This window comes from Lissotriton vulgaris, chromosome 1_2 (assembly GCF_964263255.1).
Source record: "Lissotriton vulgaris chromosome 1_2, aLisVul1.2, whole genome shotgun sequence".
Lineage (NCBI taxonomy): Eukaryota > Metazoa > Chordata > Amphibia > Caudata > Salamandridae > Lissotriton > Lissotriton vulgaris.
This window is the reverse complement of record NC_141686.1, coordinates 167,204,688-167,232,065: the sequence shown is the minus strand read 5'-3', so window position 1 is coordinate 167,232,065 and position 27,378 is coordinate 167,204,688. Positions and strand designations below refer to the sequence as shown.

Genomic DNA, 27,378 nt, shown 5'->3' with positions numbered 1-27,378 from the left:
CTCACTGCTCTGCACTCACTGCTCTGCACTCACTACTCACTACTCTGCACTCACTGCTCTGCACTCACTGCTCTGCACTCACTGCTCTGCACTCACTGCTCTGCACTCACTGCTCTGCACTCACTACTCACTACTCTGCACTCACTACTCACTACTCTGCACTCACTACTCACTACTCTGCACTCACTACTCTGCACTCACTACTCACTACTCTGCACTCACTGCTCTGCACTCACTGCTCTGCACTCACTACTCACTACTCTGCACTCACTGCTCTGCACTCACTGCTCTGCACTCACTGCTCTGCACTCACTGCTCTGGACTCACTGCTCTGCACTCACTACTCACTACTCTGCACTCACTACTCTGCACTCACTACTCACTACTCTGCACTCACTACTCTGCACTCACTACTCACTACTCTGCACTCACTACTCTGCACTCACTACTCAATACTCTGCACTCACTACTCTGCACTCACTACTCTGCACTCACTACTCTGCACTCACTACTCTGCACTCACTACTCTGCACTCACTACTCTGCACTCACTACTCTACACTCACTACTCTGCACTCACTACTCTGCACTCGCTACTCTGCAATCTGCACTCACTACTCTGCAATCTGCACTCACTACTCTGCACTTACTACTCTGCACTCACTACTCTGCACTCACTACTCTGCACTCACTACTCTGCAATCTGCACTCACTACTCTGCAATCTGCACTCACTACTCTGCACTTGCTACTCTGCACTCACTACTCACTACTCTGCACTCACTACTCACTACTCTGCACTCACTACTCACTACTCTGCACTCACTACTCACTACTCTGAACTCACTACTCACTACTCTGCACTCACTACTCTGCACTCACTACTCTGCACTCACTACTCACTACTCTGCACTAACTACTCACTACTCTGCACTCACTACTCACTACTCTGCACTCACTACTCACTACTCTGCACTCACTACTCTGCACTCACTACTCTGCACTCACTACTCACTACTCTGCACTCACTACTCTGCACTTGCTACTCTGCACTCACTACTCTGCACTCACTACTCTGCACTCACTACTCTGCACTCACTACTCACTACTCTGCACTCACTACTCACTACTCTGCACTCACTACTCACTACTCTGCACTCACTACTCACTACTCTGCACTCACTACTCTGCACTCACTACTCTGCACTCACTACTCACTATTCTGCACTCACTACTCTGCACTTGCTACTCTGCACTCACTACTCTGCACTCACTACTCTGCACTCACTACTCTGCACTCACTACTCTGCACTCACTACTCTGAACTCACTACTCTGCACTCACTACTCTGCACTCACTACTCTGCACTCACTACTCACTACTCTGCACTCACTACTCTGCACTCACTACTCTGCACTCACTCCTCTGCACCCACTACTCTGCACACACTACTCTGCACTCACTACTCTGCACTCACTACTCTGCACTCACTACTCACTACTCTGCACTCACTACTCACTACTCACTACTCTGCACTCACTACTCACTACTTTGCACTCACTACTCTGCACTCACTACTCTGCACTCACTACTCTGCACTCACTACTCTGCACTCACTACTCTGCAATCTGCACTCACTACTCTGCACTCACTACTCTGCAATCTGCACTCACTACTCACTACTCTACACTCACTACTCACTACTCTGCACTCTACACTCACTACTCACTACTCTGCACTCTGCACTCACTACTCACTACTCTGCACTCACTACTCTGCAATCTGCACTCACTACTCTGCACTCACTACTCACTACTCTGCACTCACTACTATGCACTCACTACTCTGCACTCACTACTCACTACTCTGCACTCACTACTCACTACTCTGCACTCACTACTCTGCACTCACTACTCTGCACTCACTACTCACTACTCTGCACTCACTACTCACTACTCACTACTCTGCACTCACTACTCACTACTCTGCACTCACTACTCACTACTCTGCACTCACTACTCTGCACTCAATACTCTGCACTCACTACTCACTACTCTGCACTCACTACTCACTACTCTGCACTCACTACTCACTACTCTGCACTCACTACTCTGCACTCACTACTCTGCACTCACTACTCTGCACTCACTACTCTGCAATCTGCACTCACTACTCACTACTCTGCACCCACTACTCTGCACTCACTACTCTGCAATCTGCACTCACTACTCTGCACTCACTACTCTGCACTCACTACTCACTACTCTGCACTCACTACTCTGCACTCACTACTCTGCACTCACTACTCTGCACTCACTACTCTGCAATCACTACTCTGCACTCACTACTCACTACTCTGCACTCACTACTCTGCACTCACTACTCACTACTCTGCACTCACTACTCACTACTCTGCACTCACTACTCACTACTCTGCACTCACTACTCACTACTCTGCACTCACTACTCTGCACTCACTACTCCGCAATCTGCACTCACTACTCACTACTCTGCACTCACTACTCTGCAATCTGCACTCACTACTCTGCACTCACTACTCACTACTCTGCACTCACTACTCACTACTCTGCACTCACTACTCTGCACTCACTACTCTGCACTCACTACTCTGCACTCACTACTCTGCACTCACTACTCTGCACTCACTACTCTGCAATCACTACTCTGCACTCACTACTCACTACTCTGCACTCACTACTCTGCGCTCACTACTCACTACTCTGCACTCACTACTCACTACTCACTACTCTGCACTCACTACTCTGCACTCACTACTCACTACTCTGCACTCACTACTCCCTACTCTGCACTCACTACTCCCTACTCTGCACTCACTACTCTGCACTCACTACTCTGCACTCACTACTCTGCACTCACTACTCTGCACTCACTACTCACTACTCTGCACTCACTACTCACTACTCACTACTCTGCACTCACTACTCACTACTCTGCACTCACTACTCTGCACTCACTACTCTGCACTCACTACTCTGCACTCACTACTCTGCACTCACTACTCACTACTCTGCACTCACTACTCACTACTCTGCACTCACTACTCACTACTCTGCACTCACTACTCTGCACTCACTACTCTGCACTCACTACTCTGCACTCACTACTCACTACTCTGCACTCACTACTCTGCACTCACTACTCACTACTCTGCACTCACTACTCTGCACTCACTACTCACTACTCTGCACTCACTACTCACTACTCTGCACTCACTACTCACTACTCTGCACTCACTACTCACTACTCTGCACTCACTACTCTGCACTCACTACTCACTACTCTGCACTCACTACTCTGCACTCACTACTCACTACTCTGCACTCACTACTCACTACTCTGCACTCACTACTCTCTACTCTGCACTCACTACTCACTACTCTGCACTCACTACCTACTACTCACTACTCTGCACTCACTACTCACTACTCTGCACTCACTACTCTGCACTCACTACTCACTACTCTGCACTCACTACTCACTACTCACTACTCTGCACTCACTACTCACTACTCTGCACTCACTACTCACTACTCTGCACTCACTACTCTGCACTCACTACTCTGCACTCACTACTCTGCACTCACTACTCACTACTCTGCACTCACTACTCACTACTCTGCACTCACTACTCACTACTCTGCACTCACTACTCTGCACTCACTACTCTGCACTCACTACTCTGCACTCACTACTCACTACTCTGCACTCACTACTCACTACTCACTACTCTGAACTCACTACTCACTACTCTGCACTCACTACTCACTACTCTGCACTCACTACTCACTACTCTGCACTCACTACTCTGCACTCACTACTCTGCACTCATTACTCACTACTCTGCACTCACTACTCACTACTCTGCACTCTACACTCACTACTCACTACTCTGCACTCACTACTCACTACTCTGCACTCACTACTCACTACTCTGCACTCACTACTCTGCACTCACTACTCACTACTCTGCACTCACTACTCTGCACTCACTACTCACTACTCTGCACTCACTACTCACTACTCTGCACTCACTACTCACTACTCTGCACTCACTACTCACTACTCTGCACTCACTACTCTGCACTCACTACTCTGCACTCACTACTCACTACTCTGCACTCACTACTCACTACTCTGCACTCACTACTCTGCACTCACTACTCTGCACTCACTACTCTGCACTCACTACTCTGCACTCACTACTCTCTACTCTGCACTCACTACTCACTACTCTGCACTCACTACTCTGAACTCACTACTCACTACTCTGCACTCACTACTCACTACTCTGCACTCACTACTCTGAACTCACTACTCACTACTCTGCACTCACTACTCACTACTCTGCACTCACTACTCTGCACTCAATACTCTGCACTCACTACTCTGCACTCACTACTCACTACTTTGCACTCACTACTCACTACTCTGCACTCACTACTCACTACTCTGCACTCACTACTCACTACTCTGCACTCACTACTCACTACTCTGCACTCACTATGCTGCACTCACTACTCACTATACTCTGCACTCACTACTCTGCACTCACTACTCACTACGCTGCACTCACTACTCTGCACTCACTACTCACTACTTTGCACTCACTACTCACTACTCTGCACTCACTACTCTGCACTCACTACTCTGCACTCACTACTCACTACTCTGCACTCACTACTCACTACTCTGCACTCACTACTCACTACTCACTACTCTGCACCCACTACTCTGCACTCATTACTCTGCACTCACTACTCTGCAATGTGCACTCACTACTCACTACTCTGCAACCACTACTCACTACTCTGCACTCACTACTCTGCACTCACTACTCTGCACTCACTACTCTGCACTCACTACTCTGCATTCACTACCACTCACTACTCGGCACTCACTACTCACTACTCTGCACTCACTACTCACTACTCTGCACTCACTACTCACTACTCTGCACTCACTACTCTGCACTCACTACTCACTACTCTGCACTCACTACTCACTACTCTGCACTCACTACTCACTACTCTGCACTCACTACTCACTACTCTGCACTCACTACTCCGCACTCACTACTCTGCAATGTGCACTCACTACTCACTACTCTGCAACCACTACTCACTACTCACTACTCACTACTCTGCACTCACTACTCTGCACTCACTATGCACTCACTACTCTGCACTCACTACTCTGCACTCACTACTCTGCACTCACTACTCTGCACTCACTACTCACTACTCTGCACTCACTACTCTGCAATGTGCACTCACTACTCACTACTCTGCACTCACTACTCACTACTCTGCACTCACTACACACTACTCTGCACTCACTACTCTGCACTCTGCACTCACTACTCTGCACTCACTACTCTGCACTCACTACTCTGCACTCACTACTCACTACTCTGCACTCACTACTCACTACTCTGCACTCACTACTCACCACTCACTACTCTGCACTCACTACTCACCACTCACTACTCTGAACTCACTACTCACTACTCTGAACTCACTACTCACTACTCTGCACTCACTACTCACTACTCTGCACTCACTACTCACTACTCTGCACTCACTACTCTGCACTCACTACTCTGCACTCACTACTCTGCACTCACTACTCACTACTCTGCACTCACTACTCACTACTCACTACTCACTACTCTGCACTCACTACTCACTATTCACTACTCTGCACTCACTACTCACTATTCACTACTCTGCACTCACTACTCTGCACTCAATACTCTCCACTCACTACTCTGCACTCACTACTCTGCACTCACTACTCTGCACTCACTACTCTGCACTCACTACTCTGCACTCTGCACTCACTACTCACACTCTGCACTCACTACTCTGCACTCACTACTCACACTCTGCACTCACTACTCACACTCTGCACTCACTACTCTGCACTCACTACTCTGCACTCTGCACTCACACTTACACTCTGCACTCACACTCTGCACTCAACTCTGCATGCTGCATTGACACTCTGCACACTCACTCTGCACTCACTAATTCACACTCTGCACTCACACTCTGCTCACTCACTCTGCACTCACTACTACTCACTCTGCACTCACTACTTCACACTCTGCACTCACACTCTGCACTCATTACTTCACACTCTGCACTCTGCGCACTCTGAACTGTGCGCACTCTGCACTCACACTATAATAATCCTTATGCAGAATTCCTCCAAAAGTATAAGCAGCTTGGGTTTTTCCTATAGGCGCCAAAGAGTCAATGATAGGAAAAGAGGGCAGAGAGTGCTAACCCCATCTCCCCACCCACAGACAACAAAAAATTATCTTCTGCGTTGCTTTGTTCTAATAATATGAATAAGGAATTTAAAGTATATGTATGGGCGAGTGGAAGGTGATCTATCGTATTCAATATATTTTAACACAATTGGTGTTCATGGTTACCTTTACAAACGTGAGATGAAGATGATGCTCACTTTTTAGTTATATAAGGATATTTTGTCGAGTACATTCAAGTTCAACCCACTGGCTGTAAGCAACAAGCTGAGGATCAACGGGCGCGAAACAGCGTGGTGGGCGCGCACGAGACGCAGCGTGGGCGTGCACATCACCTGAAGATCCCTGGAGAAGACACCGAGTCTGCCTGCTGCCATGACTGACCCGCTGCGAGGGAAAGAGCCCGGTGAGTGGGGGTCGAGGGGGGGCGGCAGAGAGGGAGTCGGCAGAGAGGGAGGGTGTGTGTGTGTGTGTGTGTGCATGCGTGCGTGCGTGAGTGTGTGCTTCCGTGAGTATGAAGCACTCACGGAAGGGGGAAGAGCAAGAGATGTGCACGGCTCCAGGAGGCTCGGCGTGCGCGTCCACGAGATGCAATCGGCGCTCGTTCACCGCTCTGGCTCCGTTGAGAGTGAACTCAGTCACAATAGGTCTCGAAGCCGAGACCTAAAAACCGACCGCCTGTGCCCAGGCAAAAATAGAGACCCGTCTCAAGCCCCCCTTTAAACTCTGACCCGGTGAGATCCGGCCCACTTAAAGCCCTGATTGTAATTCAGAAGTATGAGGGAAACAAAGGTTATAATAGGATCAAATCAAGAGGCTTTACCTGATGATGTACAAATTATAAATATTACTCACTACTCTGCACTCACTACTCACTACTCTGCACTCACTACTCTGCACTCAATACTCTGCACTCACTACTCTGCACTCACTACTCTGCACTCACTACTCACTACTCTGCACTCACTACTCACTACTCTGCACTCACTACTCACTACTCACTACTCTGCACTCACTACTCACTATTCACTACTCTGCACTCACTACTCACTATTCACTACTCTGCACTCACTACTCTGCACTCACTACTCTGCACTCACTACTCTGCACTCACTACTCTGCACTCACTACTCTGCACTCACTACTCTGCACTCTGCACTCACTACTCACACTCTGCACTCACTACTCTGCACTCACTACTCACACTCTGCACTCACTACTCTGCACTCAGTACTCTGCACTCTGCACTCACACTTACACTCTGCACTCACACTCTGCACTCAACTCTGCATGCTGCATTCACACTCTGCACACTCACTCTGCACTCACTACTTCACACTCTGCACTCACACTCTGCTCACTCACTCTGCACTCACTACTACTCACTCTGCACTCACTACTTCACACTCTGCACTCACACTCTGCACTCACTACTTCACACTCTGCACTCTGCGCACTCTGAACTGTGCGCACTCTGCACTCACACTATAATAATCCTTATGCAGAATTCCTCTAAAGTATAAGCAGCTTGGGTTTTTCCTATAGGCGCCAAAGAGTCAATGATAGGAAAAGAGGGCAGAGAGTGCTAACCCCATCTCCCCACCCACAGACAACAAAAAATTATCTTCTGCGTTGCTTTGTTCTAATAATATGAATAAGGAATTTAAAGTATATGTATGGGCGAGTGGAAGGTGATCTATCGTATTCAATATATTTTAACACAATTGGTGTTCATGGTTACCTTTACAAACGTGAGATGAAGATGATGCTCACTTTTTAGTTATATAAGGATATTTTGTCGAGTACATTCAAGTTCAACCCACTGGCTGTAAGCAACAAGCTGAGGATCAACGGGCGCGAAACAGCGTGGTGGGCGCGCACGAGACGCAGCGTGGGCGTGCACATCACCTGAAGATCCCTGGAGAAGACACCGAGTCTGCCTGCTGCCATGACTGACCCGCTGCGAGGGAAAGAGCCCGGTGAGTGGGGGTCGAGGGGGGGCGGCAGAGAGGGAGTCGGCAGAGAGGGAGGGCGTGTGTGTGTGTGCATGCGTGCGTGCGTGAGTGTGTGCTTCCGTGTGCCCCAACACCAACGCGGCCTTTGCCGGATAGTGAGATCTCCTCTTCATGGATGGTATTACTGTGCTTGGACTTTGTGGCACCAGCGGGCTTGGTATTGCCGCCCTTGGACTTCAGCTGCACACGTCTGGATGGACTCGAGCTGCTGACCCTTTTTTTGGTATTACTTGGGCCTGACTCTCTCGGATCCCCCAGATCCTCCAAAAAGTACTGTATATCGATTGACGAGGGATCATTGGGTGGTTCCGTTGCTAGACAAGGCCAGGGGTGATGCATTTTAGGTTTCGGTGGCCCTCACGTTAACTGGCGGTGCTTTGGGTGTGTTTGCATTGGGATTGTATTATTGATGTGCTTGGTACTTGACATTCTCCGTGCTACTCCATTTTGCTTTGGGACTCTCCTCATGTGCAGGGGTAGTGGGCGGGGCCGGGTGGCGACTTTGAGGGCCCTCCTCCACCTATGCTTCTTGTCTTTTCTCTTTTTCTTTTCTAAATTTCGGGTTCCATTAGGGCGACAGGCACGCGGCTGGGGAGGTAGGCCTTGGCCTTCGGCGGGTGTGCAGGGTGGGGGGAGAGGGGTGGGGTTTGTCCGTTCTTTGTTTCCATGGCCCTTTAGTCTTTTTGTCTTTTTCTATAGTGTCGTCTCCATTCGTGGTTGCTGTAACGTGTATTGCTTTGAGGGGTGGGGTTGGGGGTTGCTCTCAACCGGATTTGTGCCAACGTCTCTCCTGATTTGTGTGCCTTAACTACACTACTTCGTCTGTATTTATATTGATTGTGGATATCCTGATTTGCGCGCTGTGTTGTAGGACCACGTGTGATTGTATGGCACTTCTTCAGTTCTCTATATTAAAAAATGAACCTTTGTAATCCTGACTTCGGACCTGACCATATGCCCACGTGTTGTCTCCTGATGTACATATCGGTCCGGCTTTTGAACTATTCTGATTCTCCGTATTGATTGCTATACTTTTACCCTGTTTCGCGGCCGGCCGAGAAGGTTGTAGGCCCGTACCTGTACTTGATTGCAAGACTAATAAAGGTTAACAAAAAAAAAAAAAAAGAATTGAACGATGGGGGATCAGACTGATGGACTACAATTTCAAGATTGTCCACAAGCCCAGAAAAGACCACAACCCAGCAGATTATATGTCACGACACCCACTTCCCCATCGAGAAAATGGTACCACCATGGCAGAAGAATACCTAAATTTCATCTTAAAACAGAACACTCTGGCGTCAATAACGTCTGCAGAACTGGAGCGAGAAACCGAAAGAGACCCGACAATGCAGGCAATAAGAAACGTAGTGCGCCAACAGAGATGGAGGCACGTTAACAGTCACAGCCCCACAGAAGAAGGGGTCATAAAAGAAGAACTGCTGGCTTTCAAAAAGATCAGTGAAGAACTGTCTGAAACTGAGAACGGAATTCTGATGAGAGGATCAAGGATTGGATACCCTACCGACTAAGAAAAAGAACAATTGAACTAGCTCATGAATCACACCGAGGCATTGTAGTGACAAAAAAGATGCTGAGAGAGAAAGTGTGGTTCCCTGGACTGGACAACATGGTTGAAGAAGAAGTAGCACACTGTCATGTCTGTCAAGTAACGGGGCCACCGTCCAAGCCAACACCGCTGCAAATGTCAGAGCTACCACTGGCAGTATGGACTGAGCTGGCGGCAGACTTTTACGGGCCACTAGAGACGGGAAAGTACCTATTAGTGGTGATTGACGAGTTTTCAAGATTCCCAATTGTGAGAGAAGTACCGTCGACATCAGCAAATGCCACACTACCAGCGCTAGACGACATCTTCGCGGCATGGGGCTCCCCCCAAACATTAAAAACTGACAATGGCCCTCCATTTTCTGGAGAAGAATTCCGTCGATTCATGGACTATCTAGGGATTAAGCATTGGAAGATAACACCGCTGTGGCCACAGGCCAACGGAATGGCAGAAAGGTTTATGGGAACTATAAAGAAAGCCATCCAACGCGCAAACTTGACGCAAATATCGATCGGACAAGCACTATGTCAAGTGCTAAGAGACTACAGAAACACCCCCCACAACTCCACCGGTCGATGCCCAGCAGAACTGGTGCTGGGACGATCAAGCAAAATAAGACTGCCTCAACTAGAGGCCAAGGCGAGCACGGATCGAGATGACATACTGGAAAGAGATCGCGATGCCAAGAGGAAAATGAAAGAATATGCTGACAAAAAACGAAACATCAACTAAATGAAGGAGACCTGGTGGTGGTGAGACAGAGGCAACAAAGAAAGTCCGCTAGTATTGACCAACATAAAAGGATCAATGGTGACGGCAGCATCTGACCATCAATGGATAACAAGAAACAGTTCCCATTTCAAGGAGCTCAAAGGAGAAGAGGGAGAACCAGCAAGAGCATCACCGAACGTGGAAAACAGAGAGACAAGACCAAGCAGAGTACACAGGAAACCAAAGAGACTAATTGAAGAAATGTAGAGAAATTACATCTCTCTCTCTCTCTCTCTCTCTCTCTCTCTCTCTCTCTCTCTCTCTCTCTCTCTCTCTCCCTCTTCATGCATGTGACAAAGAACAAAGGGGGAGATGTAGCAGCCATGACTATAGGGTGACCGGACGTAGGGCGCTAGGACCCTGCGGGTCATAGGGCAGTGACCAGGTCACTGGACACCACATCCTGTAGGGGACAGGAAGTGGACATACAATCACCGGACAGCGAAGAGGACGGACGTGCTGGGGACACGCTGTACACATAACCAATAAAGAAGGTGACCAACCTCAACAGGTGTCCTGTATTCTTTGTGCCACACGCAGCCCACAAAACACGACAATGAACTGGCAGAATTTGGTGAGTTCTGGCCAAATTCTGTCTTCCGCCGTGTGCTGGAATTTTTCCACAAAGCTCCAGAAATGTGAACGCAAGCAAGATTTTGCATTCTTACCGCCATTTTGTAATGCTGGCAGTTGTGTTCAGAGAGTTGCTTCTACAGTAGATTTGCTGCAGCTCGAGGAGAATTGCTATTCGAGCGAAGCAAAATCAACTCGAATGGCTGTGCGCTCTTGCACACCTCATGGTGCAATGCATGCTGATACATACTATGGGAGCTAAATTACAGCGAGAGCAGAACAACATGCACATTTTCCACCCTTTGGCAGAATTCCACAGAATCTTGCAGAGCTTTTATGAAACTCCGCAAGTTCTGCCCACCCGTAGTTTTATGTTGAAAACTAGCGCCAACTTGAAGAAAGTGATAACAAGGAGAAATGTGCTTATTTCTCCAAAATCCAATGTATTGCGCCTGTGCGTTTGTGCATATCTCATATCCTATCCATGGGATCCTTCCATGTCTAGACATATAAATTGGAACTGGAAGGATATGATAGATAGAGCACACTCACCCATGCACCATGTTGTGAGACTAGTTACAACGCTGTGCTAAGTGGAAAATGAATAAAATCTAGGCCTGTGTTTCTTCGGAGAAGGAAGAAGTCTTGTGGAACATGGCAGGCAAGATGCCAGACACAGGAGGGGGATTAAACAACAGTCAGAGGATCCATGCAGAGTGCCTATGCAGTACATTACAGCAATGTCATTAATAATGAACATTTAGCGGATGCATACATCATACCTTGTTATTGTGTCGATTGAATCCGTACTCGAGCAGGCAAACTGCAGTGGCTGGTCGTACTCGTTCACCCATCGCCGGCTCAATTTATGTGCTCTCTCCTCTAGATAAAATGAAAAGAGACTTACTAGAATATGCAGCAAGACATTTTGCATTTTGTTTTTGCAGATGTTTAAGCCAACTATTGATCCTTCCCACTTTTAGACATCAGCCTTTATCTCTTGCACCCCGTGGAGAGGCAGAAGAGCTGCACTGATACATTTTCTATGGCCTGTTCTTGTACCTTGCAAGTTGGCACTGTCATACATCATTATTAGGGCTCCCGGTTTAATGGTATTTTTTTTTTTTACATTTCTGTCTGTAGTTTCCATATTTATTTTTTGGACTTGATATTTGTATTTATCCATAATTATTTTTTGGACTTCTTATTTGTATTTATCCATAATTATTTTTTGAACTTCTTATTTGTATTTATTCGTATTTATTTTGTGAATTGAGAATAAATGGAGCTGTTGTACATGCACACATACATGGATGCTTTCATGTTTTAGCTAATTAAACAGCCATCTATAACAAAAGACTACACTCACAGGTACATATTAGTGTTATATTACTAATATATGTTAATATATGCGTGTATTTAAGGACATGTCATTCTGATTTTTAACTCTCCATGCTGTCTATCTGCTTAGCTTTTACCTGGAATTCATGAAATATGTCATGGAGAGTCTCGCCAGGGGCACCAGTTTTAGTATTTTTCTGCTTTTAAATATAAATACAGACAGGGAACATATTGTTTTCTGGCTGTGGTTTTCTGTAAAAATCCGTAAAAACGGAAAACTGGAAGCCTTAATTATTGTGTAAGGGACCTCTCCTCCCCCTTACCTCCTTACAAGCTCTTGGGTCTCCACTGACAGAAGGAGCGGCTGCAGTGCTTTGAAAACAAGACAGCACATTAGATCACAGGCAACCCTGCGAAGTACAACGCATTGCGGGTCGGGTACAAATGCCTCACTTTCATGCTAAGGTCATGCTTCATAGCTCCCCATGTCCTACTAGGCGCTGCAGCACATAGAGTGGATGTGAGGTGACCAGACTGCTGTATTGCCCCAGGCAGAAGTATGAACCGGGCCCGGGTCATGGTGGAGGACATGTTGCTCTGAAAGACAGCCTGGGCCTGCTAATGTGTTTGCTGTGTAATTCATTGTTCCAGGTTACAATAGCACAGAGCATCCTGCTGATCCAGCCAACATGTAGATCAGGTGCCATGATATCCAGCGCCTTAATCCCAGTGCTTAATTTTTAAAATATTAAGTGCCAGGGCTCTGCCCAGGAGGCCACTGCAGCTTGCACCACCCATCGCCCTTGTCATTGATGCCAAAACCACTACTAACCATCTCTTTTGCATGTAAATGCGGCAGTTCAGATTATTCCAAGTCCCCAAAGCTTAAAGGAATGGCTGGGGAGGCAGGTAAAAGCAATTTTATAATTTATATTGTTTTTCTAAACAACTGTTCATCTCTAAATTACATGAGCAGCACCACTTTGTGGCAGACTGCCCTAATGTGGTGTTGACAATTAGGTGCTGGTGCCGAGCACCGGTAACCAATTAAGTGCCGGTGCTCAGCACCGGAAAGCACCGGCTCAAATGAAGCACTGCTTAATCCTCCTGTTCCTGCCTCGACGATCAGTGGTTCTGGAGATACAGGCGACCTTCACTCCTAGCAGCACTCAGCTCAGCATAGGGGAATCATGGAAAAGCATTTAATGGGTAATATTACATTGGAAAGGAGCCTCAGTGGCAAACCCGGTGCCAAGCAGTAAAACTACCTGATCAGGGAAAAAGCAAAAGTAAGAGGCACACATTAACAAAGACCTTAACTTCCCAATCTGTAGGTCACGTTGATAGCCACCAGGAAGGCCTCTCTAGTGGTAAACCAAAGAAGGAGTGGCCAAGATCAGAGTTTTAATTGAGGATTCTGCAGACCTCAAGGAAGATCCCAGAAAAAAGAGGGGAATGGGGCCTAGAGGCCACGGGTTACTGAAGCTTTCAAGCAGACTGATCGCCAAAGTAAAAGTAAGCATTTGCAATGCAATATAGGAATTGCATTTGCAAGAGTTATTGGCATTGTTAATGATAATGCCTTTTATTTATCTGTTTTGATAATTTACACATAAAAAAGGCACTGTCATTTACAATGCCACTAGCTCAAACTCTTGTAAATGTGAGACCTATTTTATTTCAAAGAAGCAGCCACCATTGTCCCTGGCTGCTTGGGAAGTAAAAGCGTGCATGGCACCCTGAATGTTGCAGGAAAGCATGTGGAAAATGAGCCCATAATCCTATCGATGCCCAGGCCGCTGGCGCAAACCGCCTCTTAGTTCCCATGTTGAATAATTACCAAATAAAGAGACGGGCACTGGAAGCAGGAATCAAGAACAGAGTTTAATTCTCATGAGGAGAGCCAGTCATTTCGGACACGAAACACAGTGTCTTTCGGGAGGTGCTCTAACAAGTGAGCTGAGACTCTTGCTTTTATATCTTACAAAACACTTGATAGTACAATCAGGTCAGTATGACGTAAAAGAAAGACATCCCTATAATCCTCGTGGTGATCCTACCCCACATACATTCACAATGGGGACCCTTGACCTGCTGATAAGAGGGGAGGGCAATCACGCAGCTGAGTGTTTCGTAGGATGTGTACGCCTGATCATAGCCCAGGGGGTGGGGTGGCTAAGACCAATAGAGGATCCTTTGAAGAGGAGTGACTTCATACAATAAGGGCAGTAAATGGTATCTCCTGGCTCAGGCGATGGCCTCGGACATGTGTGGTCAGCCGGACTCGGGGGAAGGGGTCATCAAAGGAGTGGTATTCATGCCGCGTGGACAATCGAGCGCGGAGGGAAGGCTTGTCAACAGAGGGGCATTCATGGAAGGGAAGGAGGTGTTGGTCAGGCGCGGCCGTGACTCTCAAGGACAGGGCCTTGCAGAAGAAGAGGGTTTATGACTTGCCCATGTGAGGAGAAGGGAGGGGTAGCCAGGGTGGACACAGGGACAGAGTCACACGGAGAGAGAGAGAGAGAGAGAGATCTGATGACCAGTACATGAGAGAGCGGGGGCAGCCAGGTGCAGCTGGGGAGGGCTACGTCAGCCAAGGCGAAGGATGCTTCTTCAAGGGGGAATGGGGGGGTTTTGTGCGGGTCAAGCAGGAGAGTCGCCTTTCGCAGCGGGGTCGCACAGGGGGAGAGGGTTTCATGGCCTACGCATAAGAGAGGGGGTTTAGGATAGCGCAGGAGGGAAGCCGGGGGGTTCCAATGGGTAAAATAGGCCATGGTGCCTAGAATGGCTGTACATATGCATAGGGGTATGGGCTCTTACTGGCAGAGTGATATGGTCAATGGTCTACGGTATTCATGGTGCGCACAGAGAGAGAGGAGTGGGAGAAGAAGGGGAAATGAATGCTGTCTATGTACATTAATTTCTTCAACTTTCACAGTCGCCCCTTTTTACATAACAGCAGTCATTTTTGCAATTGATGGGATTACAGGTAGACAGGCATTGTTGATGGATTAGCATTTTGTCGATACTAACATTTGGTGTTCAATCATAGACAGTCGAGGTGATGGGCAGAGTGCAGCACATAGGAAATTGCATTTTCGTTGTGTTCCTGACAATAAAAAAAACGCACTACATAGCATAAATCTTTCTAACTTAAAAATGTGACCAATGAACAGTTTTGACCAGGTAGTTGAGAGCGGAATTCAGTTCAATACACAAGATTTCTTCGTCACAGTGTCTTTTTATCAGTGAGCCATCACTGGTAGGCTCTAGTCCGTGTACTTTCGTTGGCGCTGTTGAGCACCGGCGGTGGAGCTATAGGTCCAGCTCAGTCCTATCCTTTCGTGTTGCAGGGTGCGGTCAGTCCTCTGCTGTTAGACCACAGTCCTGTTCCCTAAACAATCCGGTTGGTGGCGCCTTATGCTCGGCACCCATAGTTCTATGGCAGCACCCTATTCCCAGTGGAATGCGGTTCTTTCCCTTGGAAAAAAAGTCACGTGGAAAAGAGGGTGAGTGTGGTTCAAAATAGTCGATAGGTGAGAGGGCGGAGTTGGGTCAGAGTTCCTGGGACACGCAAAAGGGACCAAGGGAGCAAAGGATAACAAGCAGGCAGGCCCATCCATCGGGCCCAAAGAAGGGGGACGGAGACTCCAGGCACACGTGGGTTAGCAGGCGGGGGGCTTCGAGGCGGCCCATCGTTTTTCATTTTCCACGTTGAAATTGCGGTCTCGTCCCGTATCCTGTTGCTCTGCGGCTCCACCTTTGGTCGAGGTCACACGTGTCCCAAGATCCGCAGTCAGGCTGTACGTCACATCTGACCCATCTCCTTCGGTGATCGCGAATCTTTGAATAGGTACAAGACAAGGTTTTAGAGAAATGGCAGAAGAAGATATCTACGCATGTGAATTCCTCCCTCAATTCTACGCATTTGGGAGATACGCTCATTGGTCACAGTCAGAGGTCCTATTACCAAGCAGTGCATGTGTCAGCATTCCTACTGAGTTTATGGCAGGTTTATTCATTGTCCTGTTTATAACTCAAGTGAGGATAAATGAGATTCCCATCAACTGTGCGTTACATCATATTCAACATTACGGAGCATTTCCCTTCAGGACTGGCTAACATTTTCAGACAGGGCGGGGGTGCCATCATCGACAGTCAGGTAAAACAAGATTTTCTCGAGGGTCAACAGCTACTCATGGTCATCATGTTTATATCCGGGACAGCAACTGGGTTCTATCAAAATGGGGCGGGGATGCTTCGGGCGCTTACGCTTCGGTGCAAAAAAAGGGGGGTGGGGCAATCTGGGCATTGGGGGTCAATCTAGACGTTGGCGTTCGTCTCTGAAGAACAGACATAAGGTGCCATTGACATACAGTTCCCCTATAAATGGCCAGATTTGGGGGACTTTAGTCGTCTTACCTGTCCTTTCCTTCTCAGCCAATTCAAGTTCATTCATTTTGCAGAAAGGAGAGGCAGTAATATGGCGAGATACAGTCATTTTAGTTTTCGGTCAATTTCGCTGAACGCCTTCGCGTTCAATATGTATCAAATCAGACTGGTACCGGTGGGGTACAGTTTTACCAAAAAGAGGGAGAGAAAATAGGGAGACTCTCATAGAGAGTGAGAGTCGTCCGCAATCTAAACGAGCCATTCGGTACACGTATGACATGTAGAGAGAGAGAGAGAGAGAGAGAGAGATAAGGGGGTGGAGAGAGAGAGAGAGAGAGAGACGTGTACGAAAATAGGTCATTTAGTGCGCTCACAACACGGAACAGCAAAGGTCAGGTAACACGCAGATACAGACAGAGGGAAGACATAAATTCGTACATTACACACACACAAACTCAGACAGGGAAGACGGCACATGTATTACACATATGCAAGACATTCACGACAAGACAGGAAACAATTGTTAGCCTACAAGATCTGTTTTTATATATATATCCTACGTATCTTTACTATCCTATTTATCTATGTGCTTAGCTCTTTCTACCCTTCCCCCTTTCCCTTCTCGCTTGTCACGCCTGCGAGCTTTCCCAATTACCAATACTCACACCTCGGTTGGTCGATCAGTAATTAACCTGGTCGTGCTAGTTACCCATGGTTGGATCTTAAACCATTTTTCTGTTCCCTCCTTTGGTGGGAAGTTCTCCAGGCTGAGGCAACGGCAAGTATTGATCGGGAGAACAGTCGGACAGCTTGGCTATATCTATAAGAGTGTGAGAAAGGGGGTAGTGCATTTTGAACATCAGCAACATTTCTAACTTCCTAGACGGGTGGTGCCGTGGCAACCCTTACCCGTATAATTTTTCTTTGTCCTTTCCCTACCTAGTCAAACGTCCAGTTACATTATTTAACACGTCATTTCTAGTCAATTTTTCGTCATTCAGTACCTGTCCAGTTTCTATGTCAGTCCATCCTCTCAGTCGCTATGTCCTAGGGAGGAACAGTCATGTTAAGCCTACGTCTTTTAAAAACTTATCGTTATAACGACTACACACATATTCCCTCTTTCCCTTTTTCGTCGGTGGTCCGACCGTCGCTCTTCCACACTTCAGCCGACGTTCTGACGTGACCTGCAGAAGGGAGGGAAAAGAAGGGGTGGGGGGGGCAGCATTCAAAGTACATCAGCATGTAGTAGTCCAAAAATGTTTTTACCTACCACCTACTCGACCTATCTCCGCGTACTGCATTTCTTTACCATCTCGGCGTTTAAGCCTAGAGGGACCAGTAATGTCAGATAGATGATCATTGACGATCTACATATCTACATGAGTTACTCGGTCGTAGCCCTCTCTGTCGGGTGCAAGGGTGACGGCCAGGTGGCATTTCTGTGGTGTCGTTTTAAGGGTGTCTAAAACATTTTTCCTGGCTGCCTGCGATACATAATGTAGCTGCAAAATATCTGATCCCTTTTGATCTACATCCTTCATCATACTTATTCTTTGCTCACAGTAGTAGGGCATCCAAAACTCATTAATGCAACTGCTACAACCATGCTTTCTTTCCCAAAATACTTTTAATAAACGAAATTGGTGGCAGTTCATTGCATAAAGTGCAGCAGTGCAATAAAATCGTATTAAAATTTTCTTACAGAGCAAGCATGATGCATGTCAAGAATTCAGTAATTAATTCATAAATTCATTATCCAATACTCATTCTTTATCTAAATTACACCAATTCATTTTCCAAATCATAATCAGTACCCACCCTAAGTCAGTTCATTATCCAAGCACATACTCAACATCCTTCATATCTACTTTCTTTATCCAAAAACTGCATATAGATCTCGGGACAACAAGCTGCGCAGTCAGGGTGCAACAAAGTCTATTCAAAACGTCTCATTTTGTGTCGGCACCATTTTGGGAGGGGTCAGGCGAGTTCCAGCATAGTCAGAATGTCTCTAGTCTCGCATGGTTGGCCCAGAACCTTCCGTTGGCAGTTCAAAAAGTTTTGTGCTATGTGGTTAACAGTCTAATAATATGGACCATGAGTCAAAGAGTGGGAAGGGCGGCAACAATTTTCCTACCGGGTCATCCTGGTGTTCCTCCGGAACTGAACAAGTCTGTGCCGTGGCTGCATTTTAGCCATTTCCAATCCGAGGCTGGTGCCGGCAGGAGTTGCACCGATGTCGTGGTTCCCAGTGAGGGGGCGGGGGCGCCCATGAGGAGGGATCGGGGTGCCCCCCCGGCTCTCATAGAATCTTCAAGGTCGAGGAGAGAAGGCATGGAGCGTGTGCCCGTCCTGGGCAGAAGACCGCTTTTTGATGTTGACCCTCTTTAAGTAAGAGCATTGGGGTGTCGCTGGAAGCCTCCACCTGGAGGGAGGTGGGGGAGGCTCGTTCGCGTCACCTCCCCCTTCCAGCGACCCCGCGCCGTTCCTCGGCTCCGTCGCTTCGATATTGGCCGGGCTGGCTATTGAAGATGGGGGGGGTGGTCGGCGGCTGAGGCAAGACAGCCCCCCCTTTTCTCTTGACATGTGGCGGGACTACCTGGAACTGTCCAGGCGTCGACATGTGGCGGCACTACCTGTAACTATCCAGGAATTTGACATGTGGCGGGACTACTTGCAAGCGCCGCCATTCTCGCTTTTGGCTTCGGCCTTCTTCGTGGGTCGGACCAGGCGAGAGACAGAAGGGGGGGGGTGGTCGGTGGCTGAGGCAAGACAGCCTCCCCCCGTGGCCTGCAGGGCAGCAGAAGAGGAGAGAAGGAGAGGTCTCTGTCATTCTTTGGACCGCCTGCCCAACATCATCTCCTCCTGACCGTGGCCAGGCGAGCCCCTCGTGCCTCGAGGCCTCGCCTTCCGGATGGGCGTAACCGCGAACCTGTTGCACTTCGGGAGCTTCCGGAATGGGGGTAGGTACCTATTGGATTGTTTCTATTTCATGTGACCGTTATTTGGGCATGGCGGGCAATGAGGCAGGCATGTTGGGAGCAGGAACAGGCAGTGAAGCCTAGCTACCTCGTGGCTATTTTTGCTGCCAAACTTTTCGCCATTTTATATTTCTTATTATGAACTATTTCTAATGTTTCTTATTTTTAGTGAAGTCAAAAGCTCATCAGGGGGTTACTGACTTAGCCTGATTTCCTTTTCTATTTTTCTTTCTCCTCCTTAGCGTGTTTCGAGCTAAAGCTTTCTGTTAGTAGGGAACGGTGATCACTTCATATTTTTTATGTGTCCTTTTCACTAGGGGGTACTTCTGGACGGACCAGACGAGTTCCTTCCAATAAATGGTCCGGGGTGGAACGAGAATATCGATCAAAAGGGGAACATATATTCCTTCATTAGGGTATCATCCTGGACAGACCGAGCGATGTACTTCCATTTACTAGGGTAGCCTCCTGGACGGACCAGATGGTCTACTTCCACTAAATGGCCCATGAGCGGGGAGCATATGTCCTCCATAAGGGTAGTCTCCTGGGCGGACCATGCGAGCTACCCCCCAAATAACCAAACAGTGGGGAGTGGGTAGGACTGACGAATTCACAAAGGGGCATAACCTACCCTTTACTACTTGCAAAGACTAGATAGAATATTTCTATTCCACGTTGTTTGCAGGCAGAAAATACCTCAAACGAAACAATTCCTGGAACAACAATGTCCAGGCAACCAACCAATCAGTGGGGAGAAAAACAGGCATGACGGATTACAACGGGGACAAATGTCTGCATTACCTGCCCTTCGCTATCCAAAAAGGAAGACAGAATATTTCTACTCGTCTCAGTTTGTAGACAGGGAAGATCTCAAAGAACAACAATCGATTATTAATCGACTTCAAACAATCCAGTGGGGAGAAAAGTAGGCATGACGAATTACAACGGGGACAAAAAGTCTGCATTACCTACCCTTCTCTATCTGCAAAGAGGGACGACGTTCCTATTCGCCGCTGTTTGCAAACAGAGAATGTCTCGTTCTCAGAAGAGAACCAATATGTCAAGTAGCCTTCAAAGCTAAATGAACCAATACCAACAATATCAGTATACAAATACTGATTCCAATACAAACAATCAATCAATCAGGTGGATAGAGCCACCCTACCAATCAGGCGTAAAAACACCCTACTTAATCTTACCCGGACCGGACCATACGGATAGTTCTTCGACTCCCTCCTCCAGCGCCCGATCGTTCTCTTACTCCATGTAGCATTCCTATGGGATTCCAGTCAGGACAATAGGTCACTCAAGAGAGGTCAGTTCAGAATTGGTGAAGTTCTGTTGATCGGCAGCCGGGCGAGGGCCCTCTCAAGGCAGGCATACCCCGATCATTTAGATGTTCACTTCTTCGTCTGGATCTCTCTTATCGGACCCTATGTCACTGATGGACCCCGCGTTGGGACGCCAATTGTGGAAAATGAGCCCATAATCCTATCGATGCCCAGGCCGCTGGCGCAAACCGCCTCTTAGTTCCCATGTTGAATAATTACCAAATAAAGAGACGGGCACTGGAAGCAGGAATCAAGAACAGAGTTTAATTCTCATGAGGAGAGCCAGTCATTTCGGACACGAAACACAGTGTCTTTCGGGAGGTGCTCTAACAAGTGAGCTGAGACTCTTGCTTTTATATCTTACAAAACACTTGATAGTACAATCAGGTCAGTATGACGTAAAAGAAAGACATCCCTATAATCCTCGTGGTGATCCTACCCCACATACATTCACAATGGGGACCCTTGACCTGCTGATAAGAGGGGAGGGCAATCACGCAGCTGAGTGTTTCGTAGGATGTGTACGCCTGATCATAGCCCAGGGGGTGGGGTGGCTAAGACCAATAGAGGATCCTTTGAAGAGGAGTGACTTCATACAATAAGGGCAGTAAATGGTATCTCCTGGCTCAGGCGATGGCCTCGGACATGTGTGGTCAGCCGGACTCGGGGGAAGGGGTCATCAAAGGAGTGGTATTCATGCCGCGTGGACAATCGAGCGCGGAGGGAAGGCTTGTCAACAGAGGGGCATTCATGGAAGGGAAGGAGGTGTTGGTCAGGCGCGGCCGTGACTCTCAAGGACAGGGCCTTGCAGAAGAAGAGGGTTTATGACTTGCCCATGTGAGGAGAAGGGAGGGGTAGCCAGGGTGGACACAGGGACAGAGTCACACGGAGAGAGAGAGAGAGAGAGAGATCTGATGACCAGTACATGAGAGAGCGGGGGCAGCCAGGTGCAGCTGGGGAGGGCTACGTCAGCCAAGGCGAAGGATGCTTCTTCAAGGGGGAATGGGGGGGTTTTGTGCGGGTCAAGCAGGAGAGTCGCCTTTCGCAGCGGGGTCGCACAGGGGGAGAGGGTTTCATGGCCTACGCATAAGAGAGGGGGTTTAGGATAGCGCAGGAGGGAAGCCGGGGGGTTCCAATGGGTAAAATAGGCCATGGTGCCTAGAATGGCTGTACATATGCATAGGGGTATGGGCTCTTACTGGCAGAGTGATATGGTCAATGGTCTACGGTATTCATGGTGCGCACAGAGAGAGAGGAGTGGGAGAAGAAGGGGAATGAATGCTGTCTATGTACATTAATTTCTTCAACTTTCACAAGCATGTCGTGCCTGCAGTAGGAGAAACTCATTAAAGGAATTAGTGCTTGCAGACTAAATAAGACATACCATTTATCAACAGAAGTAAAAGGGCCCGTCCTCATGAGAGGTTGTCAAATAAAGACAAGGCAGTACTAAGCATGGACTAACAAGCCTATTAACGAATCAGATGCCAGCATTTGCGAAGGACAATGACACAAGCCAATGAAAAATATGGGCACAGAGTGGGCGTAGCTTCAAGTCCATACTCGCATACAGCATGCCTCGCAGGGCAGAGCATGCGCTGCTCAGGCATGACAACCCCTTGGAGTTCCGAAAGCTGTGATTGCCGCTCACTGAGCCCTCAGAAGGAGACAGCCAACCCCTTAAAAAACTCATCCAGTTCCGACAAAGCATATAACCTTGCAGATGTAAGACTCTAATGGATCTGGTGCCCGGTCTACCAGTCCTGAGTAATCTAATCATCAAAACTATGTGCCAGCATGTAAAGTTCCAGAGGTCTTACTCGAGTTTAGCCCTCAGAGAGACCAGATGAGCTCTCTGGCTGAAAGCACAGCGATAACAGCCGGCGCAACAGGCACCACAGGCTTGAGGGACAATCTACCCCCCCAGAGAGACACTTTGGCAGCACGCCTGAGGGAGGTATGTCAGGCTATCGGTGACTGTTGCCTTGCCCAAAGAAAAATACCGGCCTATTGAGTTTAAAACCACAGTCACATAGTGAGTAAAATAATCTGTATTGTTATTTAACCCCTTGGACCCGGTTGGACTTCCCCCGGCGGTGCGGGCGATTTCCATGCGTGTGCGGTTCGGTCAACCCCCGGCCGTCCGACGCACACGCCCACCATGACGTTGGATGGTCGGGGCCGTCCGATGCGCGCAAAGGGTTAAACGGAGCACTTCTGCTGCTATAAAACAAATTTATGGACATTTTAGACAACACAGAAATGCTGCCTGTGTATTTGGTTCTATGGGTGTTTCATTTCTATAGGAAAACATACGAGTTCTCAAGGTTTTTCCCCATTTTGTCCTCCATTGGCATGAAAATACCCACTGGCTGGTTAAATCCTGGTGAAATATTGCTCAGGTTTAACCCTAATGATGACTGAGTGGTTACCTCTTTCTCACTATCTGCTGGGAGGTTTGTCTAGCATACCATAGTCACTGCAGAATAAGGGTCTTCCCAAAAGTGATCACTCAGCAATCATGGCAGACATCTCAAGGCATCTCTTTTGGAAATCACCACAGTGAAATGCATAGTCAGGGGCCTACCATTTCTTGGGGTTTCCAGCAGGTTATATGACTTTTTTAACAGGTGATTTCCGTTATTTATCTCTTTCAATGGACATTAATGCTTGGTTTCACTTGTGAGAAAGTGTGCCTCGAAGTGTCACACGTTTGGCAGCACAATGTCACTCGTGCGTGCACTTTATCAATGGTAAATGTCATAAATAAGCAATCTGAAAATTTGGCAGCTATGCATCCTTGGTGTTTTCTGACTAGCAGCGGGAAACAGCTTTACAACAAAGCCGGAACCCTGCATGCCTTTACCACGCACGCTTTAACACTCATACAACACTAACTACCACACAAGTCTTTACCACACAAAAGTTTGCAACAAATATGCCTTTACCATGCATGCCATTACAACGAATTTCGTTGTAAAGGCATGAATGGTAAGGGCATATTTGTTGTAAAAGTTTGAAAGGTAACTATATGTAAGTATCAAGGGCTAGATGTAGGTAATTCCCATTTACAGACTCTTAAATACCGAGTTTTACAGAATCGGTATTTAAGAGTCTGTAAATGGGAAGGGGGCAGATTTAGGTAATTCCGAATTTAGGAATACCGGATCTGTAAGATTCGGTATTTACTGATTCGGTATGGGCCTTGAAGCCCATAGGAATCAATGGGAAATACCGATTCGGTATTTACCGAATCGGTAAATACCAAATCCTGCAAGGGTGCAGGGGGTATCACTTTGACACCCTCTAGCACCCCAAGTACAGGCTTGTGTGACATGTGGCACACGTACATGCCCTAAGGGCATGTCTGTGTGTCACATGGCACAGGTGTGCATGCACAGATGTGCATGCACACCTGAATTCGGTATTTTACCACACAATAGGATTGTGTGGTAAAATACTGGGTAAACAGTCAAAATATCGAGTTTTTAATTTCGACCTACACTTATATCGAGTTGCTAATATCGATGGGACAGAATATCGATGTCCAGAATATCGATGGCCAGAATATCGACCCTAAGGTAAGTAATATCGAAATTACTAATATCGATAGCATATATATCGATGTAAGTAATTTCGATTTACTAATATGTGTTAGAAATATTAGTTAAGTATTTAAATTAATTGTTATAATATGTGTTTAATATGTTTTTATAATTTAAAAATATATAAAAGTAAATAATATGTTTTACTACCACAGCGGGTTGTGGGTTTATAGGGGAATAGGGTGGGAAGTAATTTATTTGTAATTAAATAATTATTTTTCAATGATTAATTTATTTTGCAATTAAATATTAATTGGCAATGATTTATTTTAATTGATTAATTGATTAATTAATTGATAATTTATGTATATTTTTAACTAAATTATATGTTTTACTACTGGAGCGGGTTGTGGGTTTATAGGGGAATAGGGTGGGAAGTAATTTATTTGTAATATTAATTAATTTTGGGTAAAGGGGTATTTTTAGGGTTCAGGGTCAGTTTTCAGTTTTTGGGTAAAGGGGTATTTTTAGGGTTCAGGGTCAGTTTTCAGTTTTTGGGTAAAGGGGTATTTTTAGGGTTCAGGGTCAGTTTTCAGTTTTTGGGTAAAGGGGTATTTTTAGGGTTCAGGGTCAGTTTTCAGTTTTTGGGGAAAGGGGTATTTTTAGGGTTCAGGGTCAGTTTTCAGTTTTTGGGTAAAGGGGTATTTTTAGGGTTCAGGGTAAGTTTTCAGTTCTTTGGTAAAGGGGTATTTTTAGGGTTCAGGGTCAGTTTTCAGTTTTTGGGTAAAGGGGTATTTTTAGGGTTCAGGGTCAGTTTTCAGTTTTTGGGTAAAGGGGTATTTTTAGGGTTCAGGGTCAGTTTCCAGTTTTTGGGTAAAGGGGTATTTTTAGGGTTCAGGGTCAGTTTTCAGTTTTTGGGTAAAGGGGTATTTTTTGGGTTCAGGGTCAGTTTTCAGTTCTTTGGTAAAGGGGTATTTTTAGGGTTCAGGGTCAGTTTTCAGTTCTTTGGTAAAGGGGTATTTTTAGGGTTCAGGGTCAGTTTACAGTTTATGGGTAAAGTGGTATTTTTAGGGTTCAGGGTCAGTTTTAGGTTTTTGGGTAAAGGGGTATTTTTAGTGTTCAGGGTCAGTTTTCCCTACTGTTGCACCCACTGGAGTGGGAATAGTAATTATTGTTAAGTAATTATATATTATATATGATTTATCATTTTATTTTTTTATTAAATATGTATTATTATTTTTTTTAACAATTATTACATATATTTAAATATGTTTAAGTAATTAATAAGTATTATTTACAGTTTTTTATGTTATTTTAAATTTAAAAAAAATCGATATATTTAACAATGATATTTTTAACATCGATATTAATTTTTCGATATTTTGGTACTTACCATGTTGTACATAGGGCGTCGATATTTTTGCTATCGATATAATTACGCCGATATTTGTGTAGGTCGAAATTCTGTCTGTCGAAATTCTGTCATAGATCCAAAATACTGACTCTTAATGGCCTGTGGCACTCTTAGGAGTATCAGCTACATATGGATTTACCGATTCGGTAAATATACCGATTCAGTATTTTACCGGATCTGTATATTTACCGATTCAGTAAAATTATCGAATCGGTAAAATTACCGATTCGGTAGGCCCCCTACATCTGAAAAGCCTAATACTTCCGACCGGTATTAGGGCTCCTACATCTGGCCCTAAGTGTTTAAAGTTTTTTTTACATGTATATATTTGTATTCACTTAAAAAACCAAAGATTAAAGGTATGGTATAGTTATGAAATGGAATAAAAAAAACCTTAGAAAATTCACTGAATAAAACAAAGGTTACAGAGACGTTAAAGCGCTGGGAAGCCGGGGGCCTGGCTAGCCAGCCAGGATGGTGGACCTAGCCTGAGTCGGCTCCGCCCCATCCCGGGGGGATTTCTCCTGTAGGCACGCTCTCCACAGAGCCTGATCCTGCTGGGGAGTGTGCCTGAGCCATCACTGCCCTGGTGCTCCGTGATGCGGCAACAAGGATCTCTGGGGCCCGACCAGCGCTGCCGAGGAGGGTCGCGGCCTGGTTCCTGCGAGCGGAAGGCCGCGACCGGGAGCTTTCCTGGAGTTGGAGGCGTGGCTGCGTGGTGCCAGCCCCTGGGTGAGCAGCTGTAGACGCCGCGCTGTGGATCAGGGCCACCATTTGCGTGGTGCGGCTAAGGTCCGGGGCAACCCCTCCCCCCTGGCTGCTGCTGCAGAGTACCTCGCCGTGGGACAGACGCTGCGGGAGCCGCGCGGCTGCGGAGCCAATGCGGACTGGTGGTCCCTGTGATCTGAATGAGGACGTGGCCGGGTGAGCCGCTCTGAGGCGGACAGACATTCTGATAACGGCGGCCGGCACTGAAACCCACGAGAGGCCCTGGTCGATGCCGGGTGAAGGTCAAGATGAGGAGCAGTGAATGGGGCAAGGAGAGTGTTGGTGCCCTGTTGCTCTGAGCCACTTGCAACTAGCCACTGTGCTACTTCGGACGGGACTCGCTGCAGCCCGCCTCTGAGATCG

The 27,378-nt window shown here is 47.0% G+C and overlaps 1 protein-coding gene across 1 annotated transcript in view; it reads right to left on the bottom strand.

Annotated features, from left to right (window-relative positions):
• Positions 1-27,378, bottom strand: part of LOC147734761 (hemagglutinin/amebocyte aggregation factor-like) — a 121,092-nt gene that overhangs the window by 74,202 nt on the left and 19,512 nt on the right. Inside the window, exon 2 of the mRNA XM_086953629.1 lies at positions 12,023-12,122. Within this exon, the coding sequence (XP_086809755.1) occupies positions 12,023-12,122 (100 nt within the window). The remainder of the gene's footprint in view (positions 1-12,022; positions 12,123-27,378) is intronic.